General features: G+C 33.2%; 1 protein-coding gene across 3 annotated transcripts in view; it reads right to left on the bottom strand.

Annotated features, from left to right (window-relative positions):
* LOC145295951 (N-lysine methyltransferase KMT5A-A-like) overlaps positions 1-25,030 on the bottom strand; it is a 191,819-nt gene that overhangs the window by 127,128 nt on the left and 39,661 nt on the right. For all 3 annotated transcript variants that reach the window (XM_080141861.1, XM_080141855.1, XM_080141844.1), the window contains exon 3: positions 9,336-9,435. In XM_080141861.1, coding sequence (XP_079997987.1) covers positions 9,336-9,435 — 100 coding nt within the window. The remainder of the gene's footprint in view (positions 1-9,335; positions 9,436-25,030) is intronic.

Genomic DNA, 25,030 nt, shown 5'->3' on the forward strand with positions numbered 1-25,030 from the left:
AAAAAAAAAAAAAAAAAAAAAAAAAAAAAAAAAAAAAAATCGAACCTTTTGCTCGGTATCATAAATTGTTTTTTCGCTACAAAATAAAAACTACTTGATGAAATTAAATGAAATTTTTTTTCAGAGAACAGACAATATAACTTTTTTCAATATTTTCATTTTTTAATGTCTTGCCTAAACTGTATAAGCGCAAAATAACTGCCTTAATCCTACCTCTAACCCTAGGTAGGAGTGGCAAGCCTCCTCCTCCTCCTAAAACCTCCTTGAGCCCTAACAATAATGCTAAGTCTAAGTGGCAAGCTCCTCACCAAACAAAGTTCCTTGGTAAGCTACATATAAGTGTCTAAGGGAAAAAGTCCTTCCTTATGGAAAAATGCACCATTTATCTCCCATAAAAAAATAAATTGGGCAACTGTCCTAAAACGGTCTCAAAATGGTGAATAATTTTACATTAAATTTATGTGAAACTAACCACACTCTAAATGCTAAAATTGTTTTTGCTTTGTTTTTATCAAGTCTCCAGGGTGGTCACAATTTTCCTTAGCTCTATCATTAACTCAGAGTGGCAACCTCCCCACCCTCTCATAATTGCACAAAGACTTAAAACCACACATATGTATTGCTATTTATTCTTATAGAGTTTTTAAAAATTCACTCGTTTCTAGTGTTCGTTTCTCTTTTTCATATAAAAGCAAAACTAATCAAATGCAAAAACACAAATGCCTGGCCTTCCAAGCAGGGACGTTTTGATTTTGATCAATGAGGGTAAAACCTTCATACTAGAAAATTGCTATGCAATCGGACACTGCCAGTTCCCCTTTTTAGGGGGAGCTGGTTTTCCCCTCACATAATTGACCTTGTGTCTAATTTGCTTTCGTGGGGAAGCAAATAAATACAACAGAAAGCAGAAAAAGCAACTTTCATTTCATTTCATAATTCTTAAGTTAATTACCAACTCAATGAATACACTAGCCTTTTCGGTTTAGCGTTTAGCAAGGAAGACTGATTATCCTAAGTTTTCGAGTTCAATCCCACCTCTCACTATTTTTTTTCCAAAATTTTTTTTTATTTTGTCTTTGTGCCAATATCCTTCACCTGGGCAAAAGTTACTAACTCTTTTTTCACATTCTTTTCCTTGCTTTGTGGTACAGGTTCAAGCCTGCCTGCCTACAACCACTATTTTTTTTTGGCTCAACAAACCTCCAAACACCCGAGCAACGCCAGGCACCCCTGCTAGTCTATTATATAAATCTCACCTGTGTTTAAATGCATGCAGGTTTTCCTCAAAACTTTCAACAGGGCGACAGATGTTTACAAGATCAGTATTGTTTTGAAGCTCGACCCTTCCGACAACAAACATCGAAAAATTTGCTTAAAACATTAATTCCTTCACCCCCACTTGGGCACTTTTTTACAAGGAGGGGTGGCTTTTTTCGCCGATATTTTCGAAATTCATCCCCTCTTTCAATTGATTAGCTTCGCCACTTCCGTTTTGGTGATGGACACAACGGCAAAGACATCACGTTTTGTTTTTTCTCACTTTCTTTTCCTCCTTCGCGGTACAGGCTCAACCCTGCCTGCCTACTACCACTTTTTTATTTTTTTTTGCTCAACACACCTCTAAACACCCAGACACCTAGGCTATATATAGAACAGATTGTTATTTTGAGATGTAGTGGCTATCATGGCAGTTTGGAATGCAGCAGTCAATTATACGGTTTCATGAGATGTACTTTTCTCTTTTTGGTTAATATCAATTGATTTTCTATTTGCTGTGGATATGTTTTGTTTTACATATGTATAATTCTTTAGTTCCGATGTTCCTTAAGGAAAGTTTCTTGGAGGCAGATTATTGTATTAGTTTGCCAATAATTTTAAATTTTAATTTCAAATGATATATTTTCAAATAAGTTTTCGTTATAATACCTTTACTTTACTTACATTTTAAAGAGCTTTTGCGTTCTAATTGTTTACATTCCAGTCGTTTTAAAACAATTATGCCTTATTTTCAGAATGTTGAATACAAGATGGGGGAAAAAAAAATTTTTTTTCTTATTTCAATTCAAGCTAGGCTGAAACTTAAAGCATTTGGCCTAGGAACTACTACTGAATGCACAGCACAGTGGTGGTATAAGAAATTTTGTTGCGAGGATGACAGTCTTGAAGATAACACTTGTAGTGTTTGGCCATCGGATATTGGCAAAGATCAATTAAGAGCCTTACACAGTCCACACACAATTGCCTGAGAACTTGCTTCTAAATTAGGCGTAATGTATACAACGATTTCCAACCACTTAAGAGATTGAAAAGACAAAAAAACTTGATGAGTGTCTCACGAATTGAATGACCAAAAGAAGTGTCATCTTCCTTTCTTTTGCACAACATGAAAGACCCACTTCGACTGGGTTGAGACTTGTAATGAAAAGTGGGTTCTTTCTGACAACTGGCCACACTCAGCTCAGTGGTTAAATGCCAACGAAGCTCCAAAACATTTCCAGAGTTGAATCAAAAGAAGTCTGTGGTCTGTGATCAGTCTCAACCATTACAGTGGTGAAGTACTGTTAATAAGTGGATGAAATGCATCAGAAACTTTGACAACACTCAGCATTAGTCAACAGAAAAGGCCCGATTCTCCTCCACATAATGCCTGACTACACATTGCTAAACCGACTCTGCAGAATTTAAACAAATTAGACTATGAAACTGCCTCATCTGCCATACTCTCCAGACCTCTTACCTACCAATTACCACTTTTGCAAGCATCTCAACAACTTTCTGCTCAAGATATGCTTCAAAAACATAAACAATATCTATAAAAAATGCCTTCAGTGACTTCATCACTACCAGTACACAAGATTTTTACATTACTGGCATGAATACACTAGTTTTGCGTTGGCAAAAGTGTTTTCATTCTGATGGTGCTTATTTCAATCAATGTTCATCTGAATTTCAAAGTGAAAACCTGCAAGAACTTGTCAACCCGGTAGGATTATAATTTGTTATCTGTATTGTTGTTCCATGGTTTTATCATAATCCTATACGATTCCATTGTAAAAAACAGTTTTGTCATTCATGAATGATTGGAGTTTTCATTTTGCTTTATGATTAATTTTGGATTTTGAACAATTGTTCAAGTTAATTTGGTTGTCTACAAGGTAGGGCAAGTTTCTTTCGAGGAGAGTTTGAAACTTTCCATTAATTCAAATCTTCAGCTTTGACCAATGAAATCTTAGTTTTTGGTTTGGTTGTTTGCCTGTTTCTGGAAGATTTTTCTTAATTGGAACTAATCTTTCATCGTTAGTAGACATGTTTGGTTGATTTGATATTGGTGAAAGGCTTAGAATTTTTTTTTTAAAGAAAAATTCAGCTGTGTTTGTATTTGGAGTTTGATTCAACAGCAGGGCTGATGTTAGGCTTTACCTTGCTGAGTGATTTTATTAATTTAAAGTTTATTAGTGTTATCATTTCATAATGCCTGTTATCCATAATGAACCATATCTCCAAAAATTTTATTGAGGTTGGATTACTAGTGGTTTTTATGACTTTTGAATAAGTTGTGGCTAATAGGGAATTTTCTACTACTTTCCTTCTAAGAAATCAATATAGTTTTAATATTTTATTTCTCCTACATTTCACACTGGAGTCAGCAAAACATGATTTTGCTTGCATTTACGTAGTTTGGTGCCATTCATCCTGCGTCTAGTGCATTTTTATTTATGATAAACCTTCAACAGTTGCAATACCTTAAGGAATTTGTGATGTAGATTCCGATTTTAATTTTGGATAGAATTTTTGGTATATTAAAAATGAAAATATATACGGCATAATCACACTGACATACCAGTTCTCGTCAGATCACCGAAGTTAAGCAACATTAAATCTAGCTAATACCAAATGAATGACCATTTGGGAATGCTGTATGTGCTCTCCGCTTATCTCGGCACTGTTTCCAGTCATGAACCTCCACTTGCCACTGGCATTAAACAGAACCGACTCAGGAGAGGTGTGATTGGAGATTGCGCTACTCTTGCCACAAAAATTTCATGCACAGGCACCCTTAAAGTGGATATCCATGGTCTGTCAAGACAAAAGGAAGCTGTCATTTACGTTTGTTATTCAATATAGAAACATAGTATCGTTATATATTCAAAATTTATCTTAAAAAGATCTGAAGATACAGCCTTTTAAAGGTGGATTAGTCTGTAAATTGTGCAAATTTCCTACCATTTTCAGTCACATGCATTTGAATAGAATCGACTTGAAACAAAACGCCCAGTGAACCATGCATTTTTTGATACTTTGAATTGTCATAACTCCAGTTCTAATGAACTGATTTAAAAAATTAAAGACCATATTTATTTTTCAAGTTCTTTTCAATGTTTGGAGTTTCTTGGATGTAAATATATTAAAAAAAAAAAAAAAAAAAAAAATGGTTATATTACTAAAAGGAGGAGTTTCATTAGAAAGTATCCAATAGATTCAACTTTTACATAAATTCAATAATTTTAAGAGGATTACCTTTTAATTGTTTTACTGTCAGAAAGATCATTACAGAAACTGAGTCAATGTGCAGCCACTTGGAATTTTTTTTTTTTTTTTTTTTTTTTTTTTTAGATGCTATACACATTTTTAGCTTTTTTCACAACTACTCAGAGTTCAATTTAAGTACCAAAATGGAAACCCATTCACAGTAGCTAAACAAGATTATAATAGTACACTTGCATTTGGCAAAAGCTACAATTGCATTTCTGAATCATGCTGATAAAGTTTCAGATGGATTTCAGAGCTATATACAGCCATGTTGTGATTTTTAACATGTATTTTTTTTTCTAATTTTTTTATTATTCTTGTTTATATTTCATACATGCACATTATATGTTCTAATATTAGGTACCGGCAGCCAAAATTTTAAAATCGCCTATGGCTAAATTTGATCGTCTCATATAAAAATACACATAAATACAAGAAAAACAAAACAAAAATCATGAAGATATCTTGTTTAGTTATGATCATTTTCATATTTGCAAATGTAGCATGAACATGTTTACATTACGACATGGCAACTTTGAAAGCAACTGACAAAAAAAATAACGGGTAAAAATGTCACAAAAGATGCTTTCATCACTCTTAGTATTAGAAGACAATAGGAAATAAAAGTATAATCATACCTAATTCAATTTCAGCCTTCATTTTTGAGATGTGAAAAGTGAACATTGCAATATTTATAATCGCAAAATCGCACTGGTGGGCACTTTTTGAAGTACCAGCAAATAAAACTGACTTAAAGAAAATTAAATATGAACATGCAATATAATTCTATGCATACTGGTTATTATGCCTATTTTTTTTCAAACAATTCCAGCTGCAAGTTTTTTCAAGTCGATAAAAATACTGATGTGTTCAATTTCAATGGCGGAAATAAAGTACCGAATGCTTTAAACATATACAAACTTCAAAGTCACAAAAACTATTAAAGATACAGATGTGAAATTTTGCATGCATAATCAATACATATTGTAGAATATCATATCTAAATTTCAGCTCTGTACATCTTGTACTTCTAAAATAAATCGCAATAATTCACTGATTATCATGGCGAAGTATCGTATATAAGCAAACGTACCTGTTCAACACCAATTTACATTCAATACAAAAGGAAGCTGCATGTTAACAATAGAGTTCTCTATATAATTGATATTTCCTTGTGATTCTGTTGAACTCTTCGCTGGGAACTGACCACATTCATCCATTTGAGGTGGTTACCTCAAACCCCCAATCAAACACATACAGAGAAGAGACTTTCTCTACTTTTGACCTTGCCCATCTAAAGGCATTTATTTTCACCTTACACTTGTCCAGAAATTTCACTTGTCCTTCACTACTTGTGACAGAAACTACTTGACCTAAATAAAAGTCATCGTCATAATATACTGCCACAAACTGTCCTTCTTTGCTAAAGCTGTAGTTTCCAAACTCTGCCTGATCAACTAGAGCACTTTCTTCATCTGTTTCGCTTTGTTTGGCAAGGACATGCCCTTCTATAGCTGTGTGAAAGATGTGTCTTGCTACAATATCAATTATCTTTTCACAATTCTTGCCAGATACTTCTGCTTGCCCTAATCAATTCAATGACACACTTGATGACATCTTTGGTGTACCGGTTGCTATTATATTCCTTCATAGAAACATTTCTTTTCTCGGCCTGATTAAGAAAATCAAATTTCATAACACTTTATTTTTGGTTTAATTTTTGGAAAAGTACTTGTTTTTTTTTTTTGTCTAATCTTAATTTTTTGCCAATACTACACTATGACAAGGCAGTTTGGTACACGAGTGCACATTCAACAGCCTTCGTTTATGCTCGCACGTAGCGTAAACAAAGGCTGGGCTGTAAAATGGAAAATAGTCCCAGAGTTCAGGAGTTAATACCATGCAAAAGAAATCAAACAAAAACTTTTTAGCCAATAATCACAAAAAAAAAAAAAAAAAAAAAAATGCCCCCGCCCCCTCTAAGGTGCCCAGAAAGTTTGTACTCATTTTAACTTAAATTTAAATGGAAAAGTGATCACCCACTTTTCGAAAAAGTAATTTCTTCATATCATCAAACTATTTTTTGCGACGGAAACGGTTTTCAGATTCGTTTTTAGCACACTGAAATCTACAAAAATACACATTTTGTTATATACGGACGTGAGACGGGCCTTAAAGTAAAATAATACCGCGTCTTCAACATAAGTTGTTTTCATTGTGCTAATTTGATTTTTCTGTCTAGAATAAAATAAATTAAAATAATGAAACTTATGAAGTGAGCTATTATTTAGGAAACATGTGAGGGGAGGGCGTCTTTTTTTAACTAGTCTGTACTTTCACCTAACAATTTAATAAACGATACAAGAATAAAATATATTAAAACAATAGTATTTATGATTGTTTCTATTATTTAGAAAACCACTCTTAACTGTGTCGTTTTTTTTTTTTAAAGAAAAAAACAATCATTTAAATTAATTTGTGTATCTTTCAAAGTTGCTTTAATTCAAAAAAATGTTTAAAATTATTTATTTGTTCGAAAAAAAAAAAAAAAAAAAAAAGGCGCTCGCCCAGTTTAAATCATTATGAATATGTCATTTCATTTTATGTTTTTAATAAAAAAAAATGTTCCATGAAAAACTTTCCCGTTCTCATTAATTAAATCGAAACATTTCCAATTAAACAATTACAGATATAAGTTCTATCACTTTTTTTTTTATTTACTTTTTTCATAGTTCTTTCCGGAAGTTTAATTTTTTTGTTATTTCATGCTTCAGCCACAGTTTAATATAATGTTCTCCCCTAAATTTGGACAGCAGGTGCGTGAAATAAAATGGCGTCTCCAATTCCCAATTTTTAACGGGGAAGTGGGTTGTTTAGTTATTTATTCTTTTGTTTTAACTGCAATCGTTCTCCAGTTTAATTTTTTTTGTTATTTATTTCATGCTTCGGCCATAGTCTCCCCTGGATTTGGACAGCAGGTGCGTGAAATAAAATGGTGTCTCCAATTTCGGCAATAAAGTGTAGAAGCACCATATTTTCAGCTAACAATTTAAATTATACAAAAAAATAAATAAATGTTAAAACAATAAAAGAAAACAATAGTACTTATGAAGCGAACTAACATGTGGAAGAGAGGATGTTTTTTTGTTTTTGTTTTTAAATTTAGCCTAGTCTGTACTTTCGGTACTTATGCACTTAGCGAACTGTGCTGAAATAACATTTAGAAAGCCACTCTTAACATGGGGAGGAGAGGGTGTTTTGGAACGCTTCTGGACTTTCAACTAACAATTTAATAAAAAAGCTATTGTAAAACTTTAATTTAATTTGAAAATACTATTTAAAAATAGCGCGGTTTCGCTAAGTGCAACCACCGTACTTTCATCTATGGACGACAATAGTTTTTTACGTTTATTCAAACTTTAATTTTATGCAGTCGTATGCCTTGAATTAAATATCTACCATGCACCAAATCATTTTCAAATAAATACAAAATGCTAGAAACATGCTGTTCAATTTGCTTCTTGTCTAGCATTTTTTACGCTCTTTTGCCAAGTTTGTTTACTTTCAGGAAACTGGTTTAGAATGCCGATAAACGAATATTTAGATGCTCAAACGTTTTAAAATTAAATCACTAATTTTATGAATGGTTTATTATAAATACTCCATTTATTTCCCCCCTAAAATGATACAATATTAATTTAATTTTTGAAAAAAATCCAAAATATCGCTTATTTGTTTACGTTAAAAAGCTGAACACATGCTAACTAAATGTTGCAAAATACGTCTGAATATTTAAAATATTCAAATGTAATTTTTACAAATTAATGTACAGAAATGGTTTCTTATCGCTTATATTGAAATTGAAGCAGTATAGTTAACTATTTGGTAAAATACCGGAGTCGAACAACTTTCATTCGTTGACTCGCACATTTTCACCGTGTTCACGGTTCACGCAATTTTGTCCAAAAAGACTCCCGAGATGTCAATTTTCTTTCGCCTTGCGCCTTTTTGCGAATAAAGCTAGGTACAATTTCTTAGCACCATTTTATAGGAAATTGAATAAACTTTAATTTAATATCACGTTTGCCATGGTTATTATGAATAGTTAATTCACTAGAAGCAAATTAAATCAGAAAAAATTTTTAAAAAGAATTTCGCATATTTTTTTCTTTATATTTGTTGTAATTTTTATACGTAAATAAAGATCATTCTTTGCTTAATTTGATTTGATGCTATTTATAGTTTTTTTATTGGTTGAATGGCAAAAATTCGCGAGAGTTTTAAATAAGAGGTATGATTTTCTTGATTTTTTAAAAATTAGCAGCTAGCGTTCCACGTCAAAATGTTATCACTTTTGTTGGTGCTATTAAAATAAATCAGTAAAATTGAATTTTTATTCAACAAATACAAAATAAACACCATACGAAAGAGGAAGATTTGCTCTTTCATTTAATATATATTTTATCCAAAAACAAATTCAAACAAATGAAATACAGGCTGGTGAACATAACCTAAAGTTGACCATTTTTTACGAATTCCACTCATTTTTCAGGCTGCTGCCGGTACCTACTAATATTGTGCAAATATTGTAGCCAATGACAGTTTCTTTGCCATTGATTATTCAGCCACCAGGATCCCATCATCAAGCATCACTGGTTGCCTCATTTTACCTGTCTGCAGAGGCGCAGTCAATGAATTCTAGTCACCTCTAAACACTGAACCTGACTTTCGAATTACTTAATGATTTTCTCTCAAATCAAATTGCTTTCCTTTTTTTCCAAGAAAAAAGTACATAAAAACATTACCTCTAAGCAACTTTTAGTTTGTCTGCTACTCCTCCTGACTGGAAAATAGTCAGTTACAGTTGTCTGCCCTTGACTATGACTGGTAGTGTTGAGGTTATTCCTGTTTGAAAAGTAAAAAAAGCATTAATTTAAGACTAATTGGGACACTTGTTCCAGGATGTCGTCAGAATAATTTGGAACCTTTAATAAGTGCATGCGATCAAGCTATAAAATACTTCCAAACAATCACAAGGATATTTGTTTTCATGTATTACTAGGCAATGCCAAGTTTTGTGTCTTTTCTTCTCTTGTTTCTGGAACATTAAAGAATTAAGGTATTCAGTCTTTTCTTATTTAGCAATATGTCATTATTCCAAGAAAAAGCAGATTGTCTTGCCAATAAATACATTTTGCTCCCGGACAACTTAAAGTTCCTTGTTTATCCACTCTCTGACTTCACAATATTTTGAAGAGAAATGATGGTGATGAGAACAATAGCCTGCAGAGAATGTGATTACACAAACATTGTGTACAAGGAAAAACATTGTTTACAAGGAAAAAAAAAAAAAGGCACTTAAGGGATTAGATCTTATAAAGCCTAGGTGGTTGTTTTTTTTGGGGGGGCCAAACACTAAAAACATGATAACACTGAAAAGTCATTGTAAATATAAAACCCAAGTAATTCTATATAAAATTATCCCACCACCTCCAGAAGAATTATGCCTATATTTTTTCTGAAGCAATGTCAAAAGAATAACTTTGTGGATGTTTATGTAATTTTAACTTTTAACTATCATTCATATAATATGTGTAAATTAGGTTAGAATAACACTGGAAAGTCATAATATGTGGAGATACTGAAAAGTCAGGTATAGCTGGAAAGAAAAAAGGGAAACCATCTATTCTTCTGGAATAAAATGAAAATCAGACAGAAGAATGGAAAAGCCTAAGATAGCTGAAAGAAATAATGCATATGTCCGACAACAATGATCTAGTAGATCTAATACAGAATTTAATATGAGAACAATTGACCATAACAGATCACCATTAAAATTATATATACATATAGCTTTTAAGTTTTGGAGCAGTGAAAAATTACAACAAATATAAAGAAATGAATAAATAAAGTTCTCATTTACATATCTTAATAGTGCAATACCAGACTATAAATATTTTTCTTTCAAGATACTGCATTAAAGAATTTACTCATTTTCAGAAAGTTATTCTTTTATTGATCACAACAATAATGTACATTATTGTATCTGCCCCTGGTGTTTGCATATAACTGTTTGTGTATTTTTGAAGACTTTCACCACATTTCTGCCAAGTGATCCTTTGACGGGATAGAAATGCTGAGTCTTAACTGTATTGCCAGTAATTACTGCCTTCCATAGTTGTTATTCTACCACGTTTTAGTCAACTAATCCTCTGGCCTACTTTTGGGTAGGATTGAAACCGCTATCTTCAGACAATGTTCACCTGTTTTCCTCATACCTCACACTTCACTGAGAAATTTCTAAAAAATCTAGTAACTGTAAATCTTTAAATTCCCATTTCTTTCGTTTATAAGGAAAAAATCCTTAGAATTCCAAAGATAATTAAACTTTTGAAATTGAGACATTAATTTGCAGATACAAATTTCACCTCAGCAATTTCACTCTTCAAAAGCTCATTTAATATAACTCCCTTAATCTACTAATTACACACTAACATTTTTACCCTACCCAGTTTAGCTTATGACTAGGGTTGTGACAATAGCATATTCTTTTCATTCTTTTGACTCGAGTACATCTGACAGTTCGACACAGTTAATCAACCGAAAACCACTCAGTCAATATAAAAACATAAGATTAACAGATATATACTCAAGAGTCAGAACAATGAAAAGAATATTCTGTTGTCACAGCCCTACTTATGACTAAGAAAAAATTACAACCATTTACCTACCCATCATTAATTGCTCCTACCTTCCTCATCTTTTAGTTTTATACCATTCCATATCTAATTATTCATATTGTATAGCTATGTAATTCCCATTAAACTCCACACCATTTTATAGTGTCATTTTGAACTTCTATAGTTTAGAAGTTATATCCCCATTCTTTTTTTAGTCTTTGCATATCTCTAAGCCAATTAATTCTTTGAAACCCCCCCTTTACATCAAATACTTACCAAACAAAATCCTCTTTAGATTTTTAAACACCCAAATTTTCAATTTTCTTAATTATTAATCATATATTTTTCTAACTATTTTTCATCTTCAACTCCTGCAATTGTTGCAAACCCAACATAAATAGCAAAATTAAATGTAACTGGACGTATGTTAGCTATCTCCCATATAATTAGTTTCCTACTCAAAATTTCTAGAGAGTTTATATAAGTTATATAGGACTATGTTAAAGCATAACCAACTAGACGTATGTCAACATTGTAGCCATGAAAATTCTCCCTGAAAACTTTATTTCATGTAAACCCCTCCCACTCTGAACAACGCCTGCTTTGTTGACACACTTAACTCATTTAAACTACGTAAAAAACACTTTCTTAATTCAACTGATTTTGTTCACACCGCAAATGCATGCTTCTTCCCTTCTGTCGTTATAAAAAAAAAAAATAAATAAAAAAAAATCATATCTTCCTCCCTTCTTATTTTGACTTAGCATCTGACATAGCAGACAGTGAATTCCTCTGACTGCGGAAACAATTGTATTAGACAGAGTTAATACTCGAGGTTGTAAAATGAAACATTCAGTTCTACCATCATGTTGAGTACTTTTCAACCTATTTTTACCACCACTGCCTGCATATATATATATATATATATATATATATGGCTCATTCTGTGTCAAATCAACAAATTTTAGGTAGGCAAATACCATGCAAGACGGATCCTTTTCAAATTTGCTACACTTATGGATCTCCACGAACCTGTTAAACATCTCAAGGTCAAAAGGTTCCTGAGATATGACCTTGACCTTTTTACAAAAAGGTGAATTTTTTATGAAGAAGTGACTAACTTTAAAAGACAATATCTTGTTTATGTGCCAACAAAAGTTCACTCGTATCATTCTTGGATAGATCTACAATTTTATCTGGGGATATTTTTTTTTCAAGGTCAAATAAAAAAGTTGACCATGACCTTTTACCTGAATTATCAAGAAAAGTTATTTTAATTGTTTCAAAATTTTGACAAAATATTTGTATATCTTATGACAGTATATATTCCAAATTTCATGATGGGCATTCCACTAAAACTGTGTCTACAAGCGTTTTATAATATTCACATAAAACCATGGTGATAAAATCAATAAAAAATATTTCTGTGGACAAAACTGAATTTTCTTCATTTTCTTTTTTAATGCAACACAGATTTTGTTATGGAAAAAGTGATATAATAAAGAATTTTGAAAGGTGTTAAGGGTTAATTAAATTATAACAAAACATGTGATCTCAATGGTAAACAAATTTTTCTCGAGTCTAAATTTACAAAAAAAAGGGGAGGGGGGGCAATTTTTGTTGTTTTCAATGAAAAACTTTAAAAATGAATGCTGTAAAAAAATTCTTGACAAGTTGAGTTTACGCAAATTCTGGTTGTGAAGTCAAAATATTTTTCTAGAAATCCAACTGTTTTAGAATGACTTTCATATTTTTTCTTATGCAACACAGATTTTAATACAGAAAGTGATGTAATAAAGAATTCTAAAAATTGTGTTGAGATTTAATAAGGTTATAGTATCAAAAGAATAAACATTTGATGCCGATGTTAAACAGTTTCTTTGACATTTAACATGATAGTGATATCCACAAGAAATCAATCTGTGTTCAATGTGATACATTTCAAAATGGAAAATGAAAAATCTGTTTTAATGAAAGTTTTTATAACAATACTTTAGTATTTTCTTTCAAAATCTTAGTTTCTAAAATATCTGATGCATTTTTTGAAAGTTGATAAGATTTTTCTGTTTCAGTTATTGGATCAATTGAGCTAAGAATATCAGAATAGTTCAAAATTCTGATATTTGGATGTGATGGTCCATTCGGTTATAAAAATGTCAATTTCATCTTTCCATTATCTGGATATTTTTCAAATACATATCCTAACCATCAATTCCTCTCAAAGTGCTGTCACAAATCCATTAATGTCTTTGAACTCCACATTTAGTTTTGTGATTCGAACTAGCCTTTCTTTATTTTGTCTTGACACTGTTTGTACTTCCACTTCTCTGAGAGAGACAGGAATGAAAGTACGTAATTTGTGTTCCTATAATCGTGGAGAGAATTGCTAAACCAGTCTAAGACGTTTGCTTCCTTTGTCCATTCTGCAGTTGAGGAATATAAATGTATTCCAGAAATATTTTTTCTTGCACAAAAATACAGCTGTCTTAGCATTATGATTTGTTCATTATATGGTCGCTGCAGGCAAGCTTTTGCTGATAACCTTTTAACAGTACCACCTAACCCATCACATGGTCCTTTCCCATGAGAAGTAACAAAAAAGTGCCACTCTACAATGAATAAATTATATATTTCTCAGAGAAATATAATTTTTTGGACATCAACATTAAGAATTTCTTCAAATTTTTCTATAAACTTTCTTTGGAACAAATGGACCGCTACTGCGTCATGCTTGTGACAATCAGATATTATAACAAAATTAATTTGCTCAAGGTTAATTCTATTTCTATAGTAGCAGATGAATCAATGCAATGTAGCTTGATCATTATTCCAGTGGAATTCTTGAGCTGCATCTTGCAAAATAAATAATTCTCAGCAAAATCTGCTATTGCTAAGACTTCATTCACCTTCAATGAAGCTTTTCTATCAGAACAAAATTTTGATTGTGTTTTGGCAATGAAATTATGCTTCAATGTTTGAAGGCCTGCATGGAAAGTTTCAATGAATTCCTATGTAGATTATGATAGAGTTTGTAGAATAATTCTATCAGTTGATAACCACTGTTTGTATACAAAATAATCAACTGAATCTTTGTGAAAAATTTCTTCCATATACAAAAAATAATCCATTAGTTTGTTGCAAGCTGAGCAGTGACCCAAGTAGCAATTTGTTGCTGCTTCATTGCATGTAACAGCAAGTATGCATTGGTGGTAATCTGTCAAATGATAACTTTCTCCTTCAGCTGGTTTAGCAAGATGAGATCCTGCAATCATCAGTTTCATATTCTGATGGATTGTGCAGATGCAGACAGTATAGATCCCAGCACCACCTGCTAAGCACACATTTTTTGGTCTAAGTTCAGCAAATTTAGAGAAGCTTATTTTCTCTTGGTTCTATGATTTAAATAATTCAAATGCCTCTTTCAGGTTACAGAGAACTAGATTTTTATTTCTGGACCAGTTCCCATCCTTCAAAAAACCGTCTCGTAATCATTTTTTTCCAAGCATCACTGACCTCTTCACTTTTATAAAACTGCTTCACTTTATTAATTGTATCTTGTGGGAATCTAGTTTTTCAGGTATTTGGCAAAGTTAAAATTCCTTCCTCATTCATAAGCTTTTTTTGCTCGTCTATTTGTAGTGCCAAATCCTGTTTGTATTTTGCTTAGACGCCAGCTTTTTGGAAGTACGGTGAGAATTTGAAATTTTGTGATATCTTTCCACTTGCAAACTTCTTTCAACGGAGTAATAATTTCTCTTTCAAAGTTTCATTGTTCTGCACTAGTTGATTCTTCATGAGAAATGTTTGATGAAATTATACCAATTCTATCTGATAGGAGTCCTGTAATTTTTTTTGATTTTTTTTCTCATAAATGGTATGTTTTCCAAGTTTTCGTCACTTTACTGGCGATTCATCAATAATTGAAAGTGACTCATTCAGTAGCTGTAACTCAGTTTCACTATCTACAAAAATGTTTGAAGATTTGGCTTCACTGGTTGTGGCTGATCATATTGAAACACCATCAAAAGACTCCGCTGATGTTATTTTTTTCGACATTGTGTGCAAATCTTACCAGGAATCAATTTAAACTATTCTTATCAGCATATTCCGGCAATCCCTTTAAAATTCATAAGTCCAAAATTTAAATTTTGGACTTTCTTCTTATGAATTTTAAAGGGATTGCCGCATACATTTTCAAGATTATTTTTACTGAATCCATTGAGATGGAACACTTGAAAAAGTTTTATATCTAAGAAAGGATACTTATTAAATCTTAGTCCAAGGGTATAAGTCTGAAAAAAAAAAAAAATAGTAAATAAATAAATAAAATAAATATAAAAATAAAATCTAATAAAAATAATTTCATAATATTGACTAACATGACAAGACAGTAAACATTCTCTGAAAAGACATGTCACTACTGGAATTGTATGTTCTATAAGATGACAAGAAGATATTTGAAATCTTTCATTTGAACTTCTGACTGTATCAATAAACAATATAGAATTGTTGAAGATAGAGAATTTTGTTGAAGACGTGTTTAAAAAAAAAAAAAATAAATAAGTAGTAGTTTTATATAGTAAAAGTATCTCCTTAAATTCTACATTTACATGAAAATAGAACTTGCATTTTTATGGTGACTGGCAAAATTTTAATCTTGTCTGTATTTTTGTCTTATCTTAGTAATACACACGGACGAAAAAAACGCTTTGGATAATTACAGATTTCAAGTTAGTTCTACTAAAATAGCCATATTTTTCAAACCAAAGCACTTCAAGTCTTCAAATTACTACTGTTTTGTTAGAAAATGGATATACTTTCAAATGAATTAATAAATATGGATGTACATTATATATTTTAAGAGTTTTAAGCAAATAAAGTGATAAAAATGTGAACGTCATAAAATGGCATTTTCGGTAAGGTTTTATAATGACCCTCCCTGTTTTCTAAAGGCCCGTACCATGATTGTATGAAGAATTTCGTTATGAAATTTGGAAACCAATCAGAAGAGGTGTTAATCTTAATACTGTCAAGTGTCCGAAATATTTTTGACCATTTCTTTTTTTGTTGTGTTAAAAATAAGACTTTAATATGACGAGTATTGAAAATTTTGAAAAAAAATTTAATCGGACACCTACTAGTAAATAAATCATTCTTTTTACTATCTTTATCAATTAGAAGTATTATTTTATGTTGAGTAGGACCGCGGTAATTGATAATAATTTAAAAGGACCTACCCGAAAAAAATGTTTATTTTTCGAGTTTGGTCAAATTAAGTTAGTATTAGTAGCAGCAGCAGCACTGCAGCAGTTGTAGTATTAGTCATAGCACAGTATAAACAACACGCGTTCTTTAATTTTTATTCACGAACGAATTAAGAAAAGCATGAAAATATGAATATAAACGTTCTGTATGTTTAATTAGAGAATGTTATCAGAATAACATTAGTTAAGAATTATTCGGTTTTCAGAATGTATAATAACAATCGCAACTAATTCGGCATTATGAATCCATTATAGTTTCTCACATTTCTAGCCAAATTTAAAAACATGGTTAAAAAACAAAGTAAACTTTTGTAGATATATAGCTTGCATGCACTTTTATTCATTGCATTAGTTTTGAACAGCGAATTAAAACAATGTTTTACTGCGAATAGCCACAAATGTTTTTTTTTTCAAAATCAAAAGATGTATGAAAATCTCGTTTGAATTACTATACACATAGATTTGAAAAGTTGTCAAAAAACAAATATATAACAAATAAATGTTATCAAAGGCAAGATAAGTTACTTTTCTATCTAACTGGATATGTTTTTAGTGTTTATATTTAATGTAACATGTTTATTCAGCTCGAAAAACAGTGTTTACCGATGTATTCAAAAATTTAAAATGGCGGCCCACTCTCTCTCTTTGAGGTGGTAAGTTTGGGAAAATGAGTTATAAATAAAAAAACAGACAAAATACTGTTAGAAACTATTCGGCGGGTTTTTAACAGTATTTTATCTAGTTTTTTATTTTTAACTCATTTTCCCAAACTTACCGTGTGAAAGAGATAGTCGGTCGGCATTTTTAACTTTCCAATACATCGGTAAGCACTGTATGGTTGTCGAGCTGAATAAACATGTTACATTAAATAAAAACATGCTTTGCATAACATTTATTTGTTATAATTTTATTTTTCTTATTTTTTATTTTTTTGGACAACTTTTTCGACCTCTGTGGCAAGTAATACAAACGCACAAATAGTGTTGACTGTTGAGCATTTCCAGAGAACAAGACAAATGTCAGTTGACACTTAAATATTTGAAGTCTTGGTAAGGACTTAAAAATAAATAGTAAAACAAAATACTGTTAGCAACCCACCTACTAAAGTTATGTGTGGCAAGTCTCGTCCTAAAACACTCTTTAACCCTAACAGTAACACTAAGTTCGAGTGGCCCCCCCCCCAACAAAATACCTCTGTAAGCCACATACAAGCATCTAAAACAAACAAAAAATAGATCCTTCCTTAAAGAAAAATGCACATAAAAATAAATTGAAGTGCCCTAAAATGCTGGAAATGGTGAATTATTTTACATTAAATTTTTGTGAAACTAACCGCCCCCCCCCCCTCTAATATTGTTTTTGTTTCTGTCAAGTCTTCAGTATGTTCCCACATAATTTTCCTTAGCCCTACAATTAATTCAAAGTCCGAATGGCAACCTACCCATATTCTCATTGCATAGAAACCCTCTTAAAACCACATATAATTGTCTTAAAAAAAATAAAACAAAAAGCATACAGGATTTATCTCCCATAAAAAAAAAAACAGTTAACTGCCCTAAAACGCTAGAATGACCTGTAATGGGGAATTATTTTACATTAAATTCTAAAATAATTTGTTTATCTTTCATTAAAGTTTTTCATGGCATTTCATACATAATTGCCTAAAAAGGTAGAATCCCATTTTGGAGGGGGGTGGTCAGAAGGGGTTGGGTGGGGTTAAACAGAAGGTGTTAATCTACAATAATACCAAAGAAATATTGCAATATATTCATTTTTAAATGGTCCCATGTTTAGATTTAAGTTTTTTGTACATAAAGCACATTACAATTCAACTTTGAGTTCTCCAACTTCTTTTCTGTTTATGGGTACATGGCATTTTTAAGGAATTGCTGCATATTTATGCACATTTACTGCAGATTATTTGGAAACCATAAACTTCGGGAGATTTTCAGTTGCATATTCTAATTCCTTGTACAAAAATACACTTATATGGTAAATTTCATTGCTTAGTCTTGTGTTTTAACAAAGATATGACATTTTTACTGAAAAAGTAGTGTAAAAAATGTGACAAAACGCATATGGTCTTAAAAAGGGGAAAATATCCAAACGTTTGAGGCACAAAAATAGTCATAACTTCCTTAATTTTAATCAGATTTTTAAAATTTAAAAAGATTCTTTCTTAGCTCATCAAGCTCTTTCTATGTATACCAATATTGAAATACTTTAAGCTATTTCAATTTTTTCATGTGTATTGCTACTTATGTTCCAAGACAAACTTAACTGGCAAAACGGTTTCAATATTAATTTTTACCTATCCCCCTGCTATATATTTATCTAAGAGTAAGAGAATTTAGCCACCGAAATATAAAATCATGATAAACACATATATACCTCTAAATTACACCCAGGCAGCCATAAAACTTTCTATATTTATCAACATTAGACGAAAATCGAGCGTTTTCAACTACGAGTTTTTGAAAATTGTCAACTTTCCGCATTATGAACCTATATATATTTAAGTTCTATCTTTTGGCTTTCTAAATATTAAAGCAGATATCACCTCTGATCCCTAGAGTTGTCTATTCTTGACCACCAATGTTCTGCCCCTTTTGGGGGTTCCTGCGGAAGCTGTCTTGGCATATAAATGGGCAAAAAAAGTCCCATAAGATAAACTCCATTGGCTTTCTAAGGTTGATTTTCTGATTCCTCGGTCAAAAAACCCTCATAAGTACCAAAGCCTAAGTTAGAAACTAAATACTTTTCAAAAAGTTTATAAGTTTGTAACGATGAGTAGTCTTTTTCGGCCTCTTGGCCTTATTTTGGCTGGGCTCAAAAACAGGGTTCCCATCGATTGCTGAATCTGAAATTTGGCTGTTCATAACTTATGTATATCTTACAGGGGTCAAAAGGATAAAAAATTCTGAGGGGTGGGGTGAAGTGGCTTGGATGATTTGGCAGCCTCCAATCAGTAAACAGACAGTGGCTTAAAAAAAGTCATCAAAGCAGGTCTTGTTTAGAAGCGAGAAAAGTTTTACTCAGTCTACTAATTTATCGAAAAAACAAAGTATTTTTAATACCTTTTACCACTTATTAGATTTGTCAATGATGAAGGACTTATGGTCATTGCTTTTTTTTTTTTCAGTTAAAATAAATCCAGATCATTTTTATGTTATTAGGTTTTACTTTTACTGGCAGCTTAAAAATAATTACTCATTTTATCTTATAGTACTAGCAATGGAAAAATTTTCTGATTCTCATACCTCAAAAAGTTCTGACTTTCCAGATTTCGATTAACTGTCCCAACACTATATCAATTTTTTCCATAACAAACTGTGTTGCATTAAAAAAAAAAAAAAATTCAGTTTTGTCAACAGAAATATTTTTGATTTTATGACCATGGTCTTTATGTAAATATTGATCAGCATTAAAAGCTTTACAAATTTTGCCCACTTCTATAAAACGCTTGTAGACAGTTCTAGTGGAATGCCCATCATGAAATTTGGAATATATACTGTCATAAGATAAAAATTTATTTATCAAAATTAAAAAAAAAATAAAATTTAAACGTTTTGAGATAATTCAGGTCATAATGAACTTTTTTATTTGACTAAAAAGAAAAAAAAAAAAAAAAAAAGACCTAGAGACCACAAAGGTAAAATCTTTTGAACTTTGACTCCTTGGCAGCTAAATGTTCAGACAAAAACAGATTAAAAAGCTTGCCCTATGTCTGAATACACTTTATGCCAAATTTCAAATGTTTAGACCAGAAATTGTCTGAGTAATTTGGTAGAGACTGCAGAGGTTAAATGTTTTTGAACTTTGACACCAATTGTGATCCCCCAACATTTGTTTTGGCTCAATCTAATTAAAAAGTTTCATCTATGTCCAAGTAACCTACATCTAAAATTTCAAGTGTTTAGATCCAAAATTGGCGGAGAAGTTTGATAGTTTTTAAAGGTTGAACTTTGACAGACAAATTTCTGTTCGAAAACCAATAAAAAAAGATTTTTCCAAATCTCAATACCTCTATGTCAAATCTTGAGTTTATAAACTGAGAATTGACAGTAGTTTTGTAGGGAAATGTACACACAAAGACAATTTCCGGGTGTGTCTAAATACCAGGCGATGCCGGGTATTATGCAAGAATATATTTCCATTAATTGCATCCAACCCCGAGCAACGCCGGTATTCTGCTAGTATATATTTCCACCTATTTCATTTAATTCTGTGCGATGCCGGCCCCCCCCCCTTACATAGGTAAACATCAAGGCCAAGCGGCCACTCGAGAACAAGGGTTAAAGAGTGTACAGTAGAAATTGGACAATAGAGTAATCGTTAGTAATGGAAATTCAGTAAATTTGTTAAGTGGAACGGCTCATCAGGAACTTGTTTACGTTAGACTTGAAGACAGCCATATTGTAGTCAGCTGGAAAGCAGGAAAACGGAAGACAATTCCACAGGCGTGCAATTCTAAGAAAGAAGCTTTGTTCATGGAATCGAAGTTTAGGTTTAGGCACAGATAACGAATGGAGGTAATTATTGATAGCGTTTTCAGCTAGACGAGTGTTTCTTGTGAAAGTTTGGCGAGGGGGGACCATAGACTGAAGCTCAGTCAAACACTTTCCATGAAAATAATGATACAGTAGAGACAAACTCGCAACATCTCTTCTGTGAGATAGAGGTTGCAGGGAAGAGAAAAGGATATCTCCTAAGAGGCTACAAAGTCTATTTTGAACTCTATCAAGGTAGGATGTCCTTTCTCACAGCTCCTGCCCAGATGTGGCAACAGTATTCCATCCTTGGACGTATCTGGCTCTTATATAGATAGAGAATTGCATCAGCTACTGGATCGATAGAAGGATCCCACCATTTTTCCAGCAGCCTTGGCAACAGATTTGATGTACGTATTCCATTTAAGATCAGGAGTAATGGTCAAGCCCACAAGCTTGTCAAAACTTGAGGCCTCCTCTAGACGAGAGCCATTCATTTCAACTGATGGCAGAATGGGATCAGAACATTGATGTAAAGAGAGAAGCTTGGTTTTAGATGCATTAAAAGTAACCAGCCACTCCTTTCCCAATTGTACCACATGCTCAAGATCAGAGGTAAGAGAATCGGAGAGAACTTGGTCATTTACTGACTTAGATGTGCTACCATAGATGGTAGTGTCATCAGCATAAATGTCTATGAATGATGTAAGGATGTGATTTGGAAGACCATTAATGTAGATCAGGAAAAGAGTTGGGCCCAGAATGGACCCGAGGGACTCCAGCATTAATACTCTAAGCTTCTGATTTTTGCCCATCAACTACTACTCTTATGAACCTGTCAGAAAGACATGATTTAATAATTAAGACATTTCCAGCTATACCATAGCTGGAGATCTTGTGAAGTAAACCTTCATGCCATACCCTATCAAAGACCTTAGATATGTCAAGAGCAATTGCCCTAGAAAGGTTGCCTCTGTCGAAAGATTCGCTAATCCTATGAGATATAATGTAAGCACATCTGCTGTAGATCTAGCAGAACGGAAACCATATTGTGTATCATTATGGTTATTTTTGCTGAGATGGTTGATTACTTCTCTATTTAACAGATTACAGCAACTTACTCATGACGCACAGGAGACTTATTGGCCTGTCCTGAGAGGGTATTCGGCTAGTATATATTCTCACCTATCTCAATCAATCCTGGGCGATGCTGGGTATTCGCCCACTACCATCTCAATCCCGAGCAACACCGGTTATTCTGCTAGTATATATTTTCACCTCTCTCATCCAATCCCGGGCGACGCTGGGTATTCTGCTAGTATATATTTCCAACAATGTCATTCTATACCGGGCAATGCCGGGTATTCTGCTAATATATATTTTCAGCAATGTTATTCCATCCTGGGCGACACTGGGTATTCTGCTAACATTTTCGGCAAGGTCATTCAATACCGGGCGACTCTTCTAGTATATATCTCCAGCAAGGTTATTCAATCCCAGGCCATGCCGGGTAAACTGCTAGTATATATTTCCACCTCATCCAATCCCGGGCTACGCCGGGTATTCTGTTAATATATTTTTCTATCTCTTTTTCAATTGGGGGGGGGGTATTTTGTTAGTATATATTTACAGCAATGTCATTCAATCTCGTGTGACGCTGGATATTCTGCTAGTATATATATATCCCGCAATATCATTTAATCCCTGGCGACACCGTGTATTCTGCTAGTATATATTTCCAGCAACGTCATTCAATACCGGGTACTCTGTCAGTATATATTTCCAGCAAGGTCATTCAATCCTGAACAGAGTTCCACAGGCGTGCAGTTCTAAGAAAGAAGCTTTGTTCATGGAATCCGCGTTTTGATTTAGGCACAGATATAGAGTGGGGGGGAAATTTTTCACAGTGGATTCAGCTAGACGGGTGTTTTTCGTGAAAGATTGGCGAGGGGGGACCAGGGATTGGAGTTCAGACGAGCACCTGCCATGAAAATAACGATAAAACAAGGATAGGCTCGCAACGTCTCTTCTGTGGGAGAGGGGTTGCAGGGTAGAGAAAAGGGCATCCCCCACTAAACCACGAAGTCTATTTTGTACTCTGTCAAGGCATGATGGGCTGTTTTTGGCAGCTCCTGCCCAGATATGGCAACAGTATTCCATCCTTGGACGTACTTGGCTTTTATATAGATAGAGAATTGCATCAGTAGTGAGATATCTTCTGGAGCGGTAGAAGGATCCCATCATCTTTCCAGCGACCTTGGCAACAGACTTGATGTACGTGTTCCATTTCAGATCAGGAGTAAAGGTCAAACCCAGAAGCTTGTCAAAACACGGGGCCTCACCCAGACGAGAGCCATCCATCACATCACAATTGATGCCAGCTGGGGATCAGAGCGTTGATGATGTAAGGATAGGAGTTTGGTTTTGGATGCATTAAAGGTAACTAGCCACATCTTCCCCCACTGAACCACACGCTCGAGATCAGAGGAGAGAGAATCAGAGAGAACTTTGTCATTTACAGCCTTTGATGTGTTGCCGTAGATGGTCGTGTCATCAGCATAGATGTCAACGAATGATTTAAGTATGTGTTTAGGGAGGTCATTGATGTAGATCAGGAAGAGAGTTGGGCCCAGGATTGACCCCTGAGGGACTCCAGCATTTATCTTGCAGGCCTCCGATTTTTGTCCATCTACCACTACTCTTATGAGCCTATCGGAGAGAAATGATTTAATGATTGAGAAAACATTTGCAGTTATACCGTAGCTGGAAATCTTGTGAAGTAGAAATCATAAACTGTTTCAGCAGGTTTTTGAAATTAATACATAAAAACAGTTAGGGATTGGGCAACCATTGCAACCATTTCGATTGGGCAACATGAATTTCTGAGTGTAGTATCAGTCTCAGCATTCCAGTGACTAATGCGTCCCTTAGAAGAGTTTTTGCAATTACTGCCATTAGGACATTACGGACGAAAATATGAACTCAAGATTACTTGATATATTTACGTAATTTTTGGAATGTTACAAATAAGCCCTTAGCGTGCACTGATCCATTTACTGGATTTTTGGAATCAGCAGTTCATCTGTGTGATTTTTGGAATATGACATCTTATGTCAATGCAGTACATCATAAATATATATGCATTTTTTTTAACAGAAGATAATGACATCATCACCAGTAAACACGTCAGACTACCATCCTCCCCTACTTTAAAAGAAAGATTATGCCTGGGAGGATTATTTCATTAAACAATCACCAATCCATAAACTCACATTTACTATAATATTAAAATCTACGTGTATAAGGCTTTAGAGAAACAAATGTTGATTAACTCATTATACCCCTCCCCCCTTTCTCCGTACTTGAATAAACAATAGCATATATAGTGTTTGGGATTACGACTCTGCAGTTTAGAGTTTCATTGCATTGTTTTCATTTTAAAATGATACAACTGGTATATTTCGATCATCGTCTCGGTAAATATTTTAAATCAACCACAATTTTATTTTTTCTTTATCAATTTTCGTGATACTTTGATATTTTACATTTTGAAATGTGAAAATCACGTGGCTACCAATTTTTTGACTCGAAAATTAGTATTTCAATCTGGGTTATAATATCACGATGCCCTTAAGCAGGCGCTTAATGTAAGTATTAAAATTCGCCATGATAGAGAGCCGACATCATGCATTTTTTTCAAATATGTATAAAATAACATTAGAAACCTACAAAATTACATAGATTTAGATAGATACATAGATCGACCATCTATAGCAACACATCAAAGGCCGTAAATGACAAAGCTCTCTCTGATTCTCTCTCCTCTGATCTTGAGCGCATGGTTCAGTGGGGGGAAGAGGTGGCTGGTTACTTTTAATGCATCTAAATCCAAGCTCCTATCTTTACATCATCAACGCTGATCCCCATCTGGCATCAATTGAAATGGATGGCTCTCGTCTGGTGGACGCTCCATGTCTTGACAAGCTTCTGGTTTTGACCATTACTCCTGATCTGAGATGAAACACGTACATCAAGTCTGTTGCCAAGGTCGCTGGGAAAATGGTGG

The sequence above is a fragment of the Euprymna scolopes genome, chromosome 2 (genome assembly GCF_053919585.1).
Source record: "Euprymna scolopes isolate OS-2025 chromosome 2, ASM5391958v1, whole genome shotgun sequence".
Taxonomy (NCBI): domain Eukaryota; kingdom Metazoa; phylum Mollusca; class Cephalopoda; order Sepiida; family Sepiolidae; genus Euprymna; species Euprymna scolopes.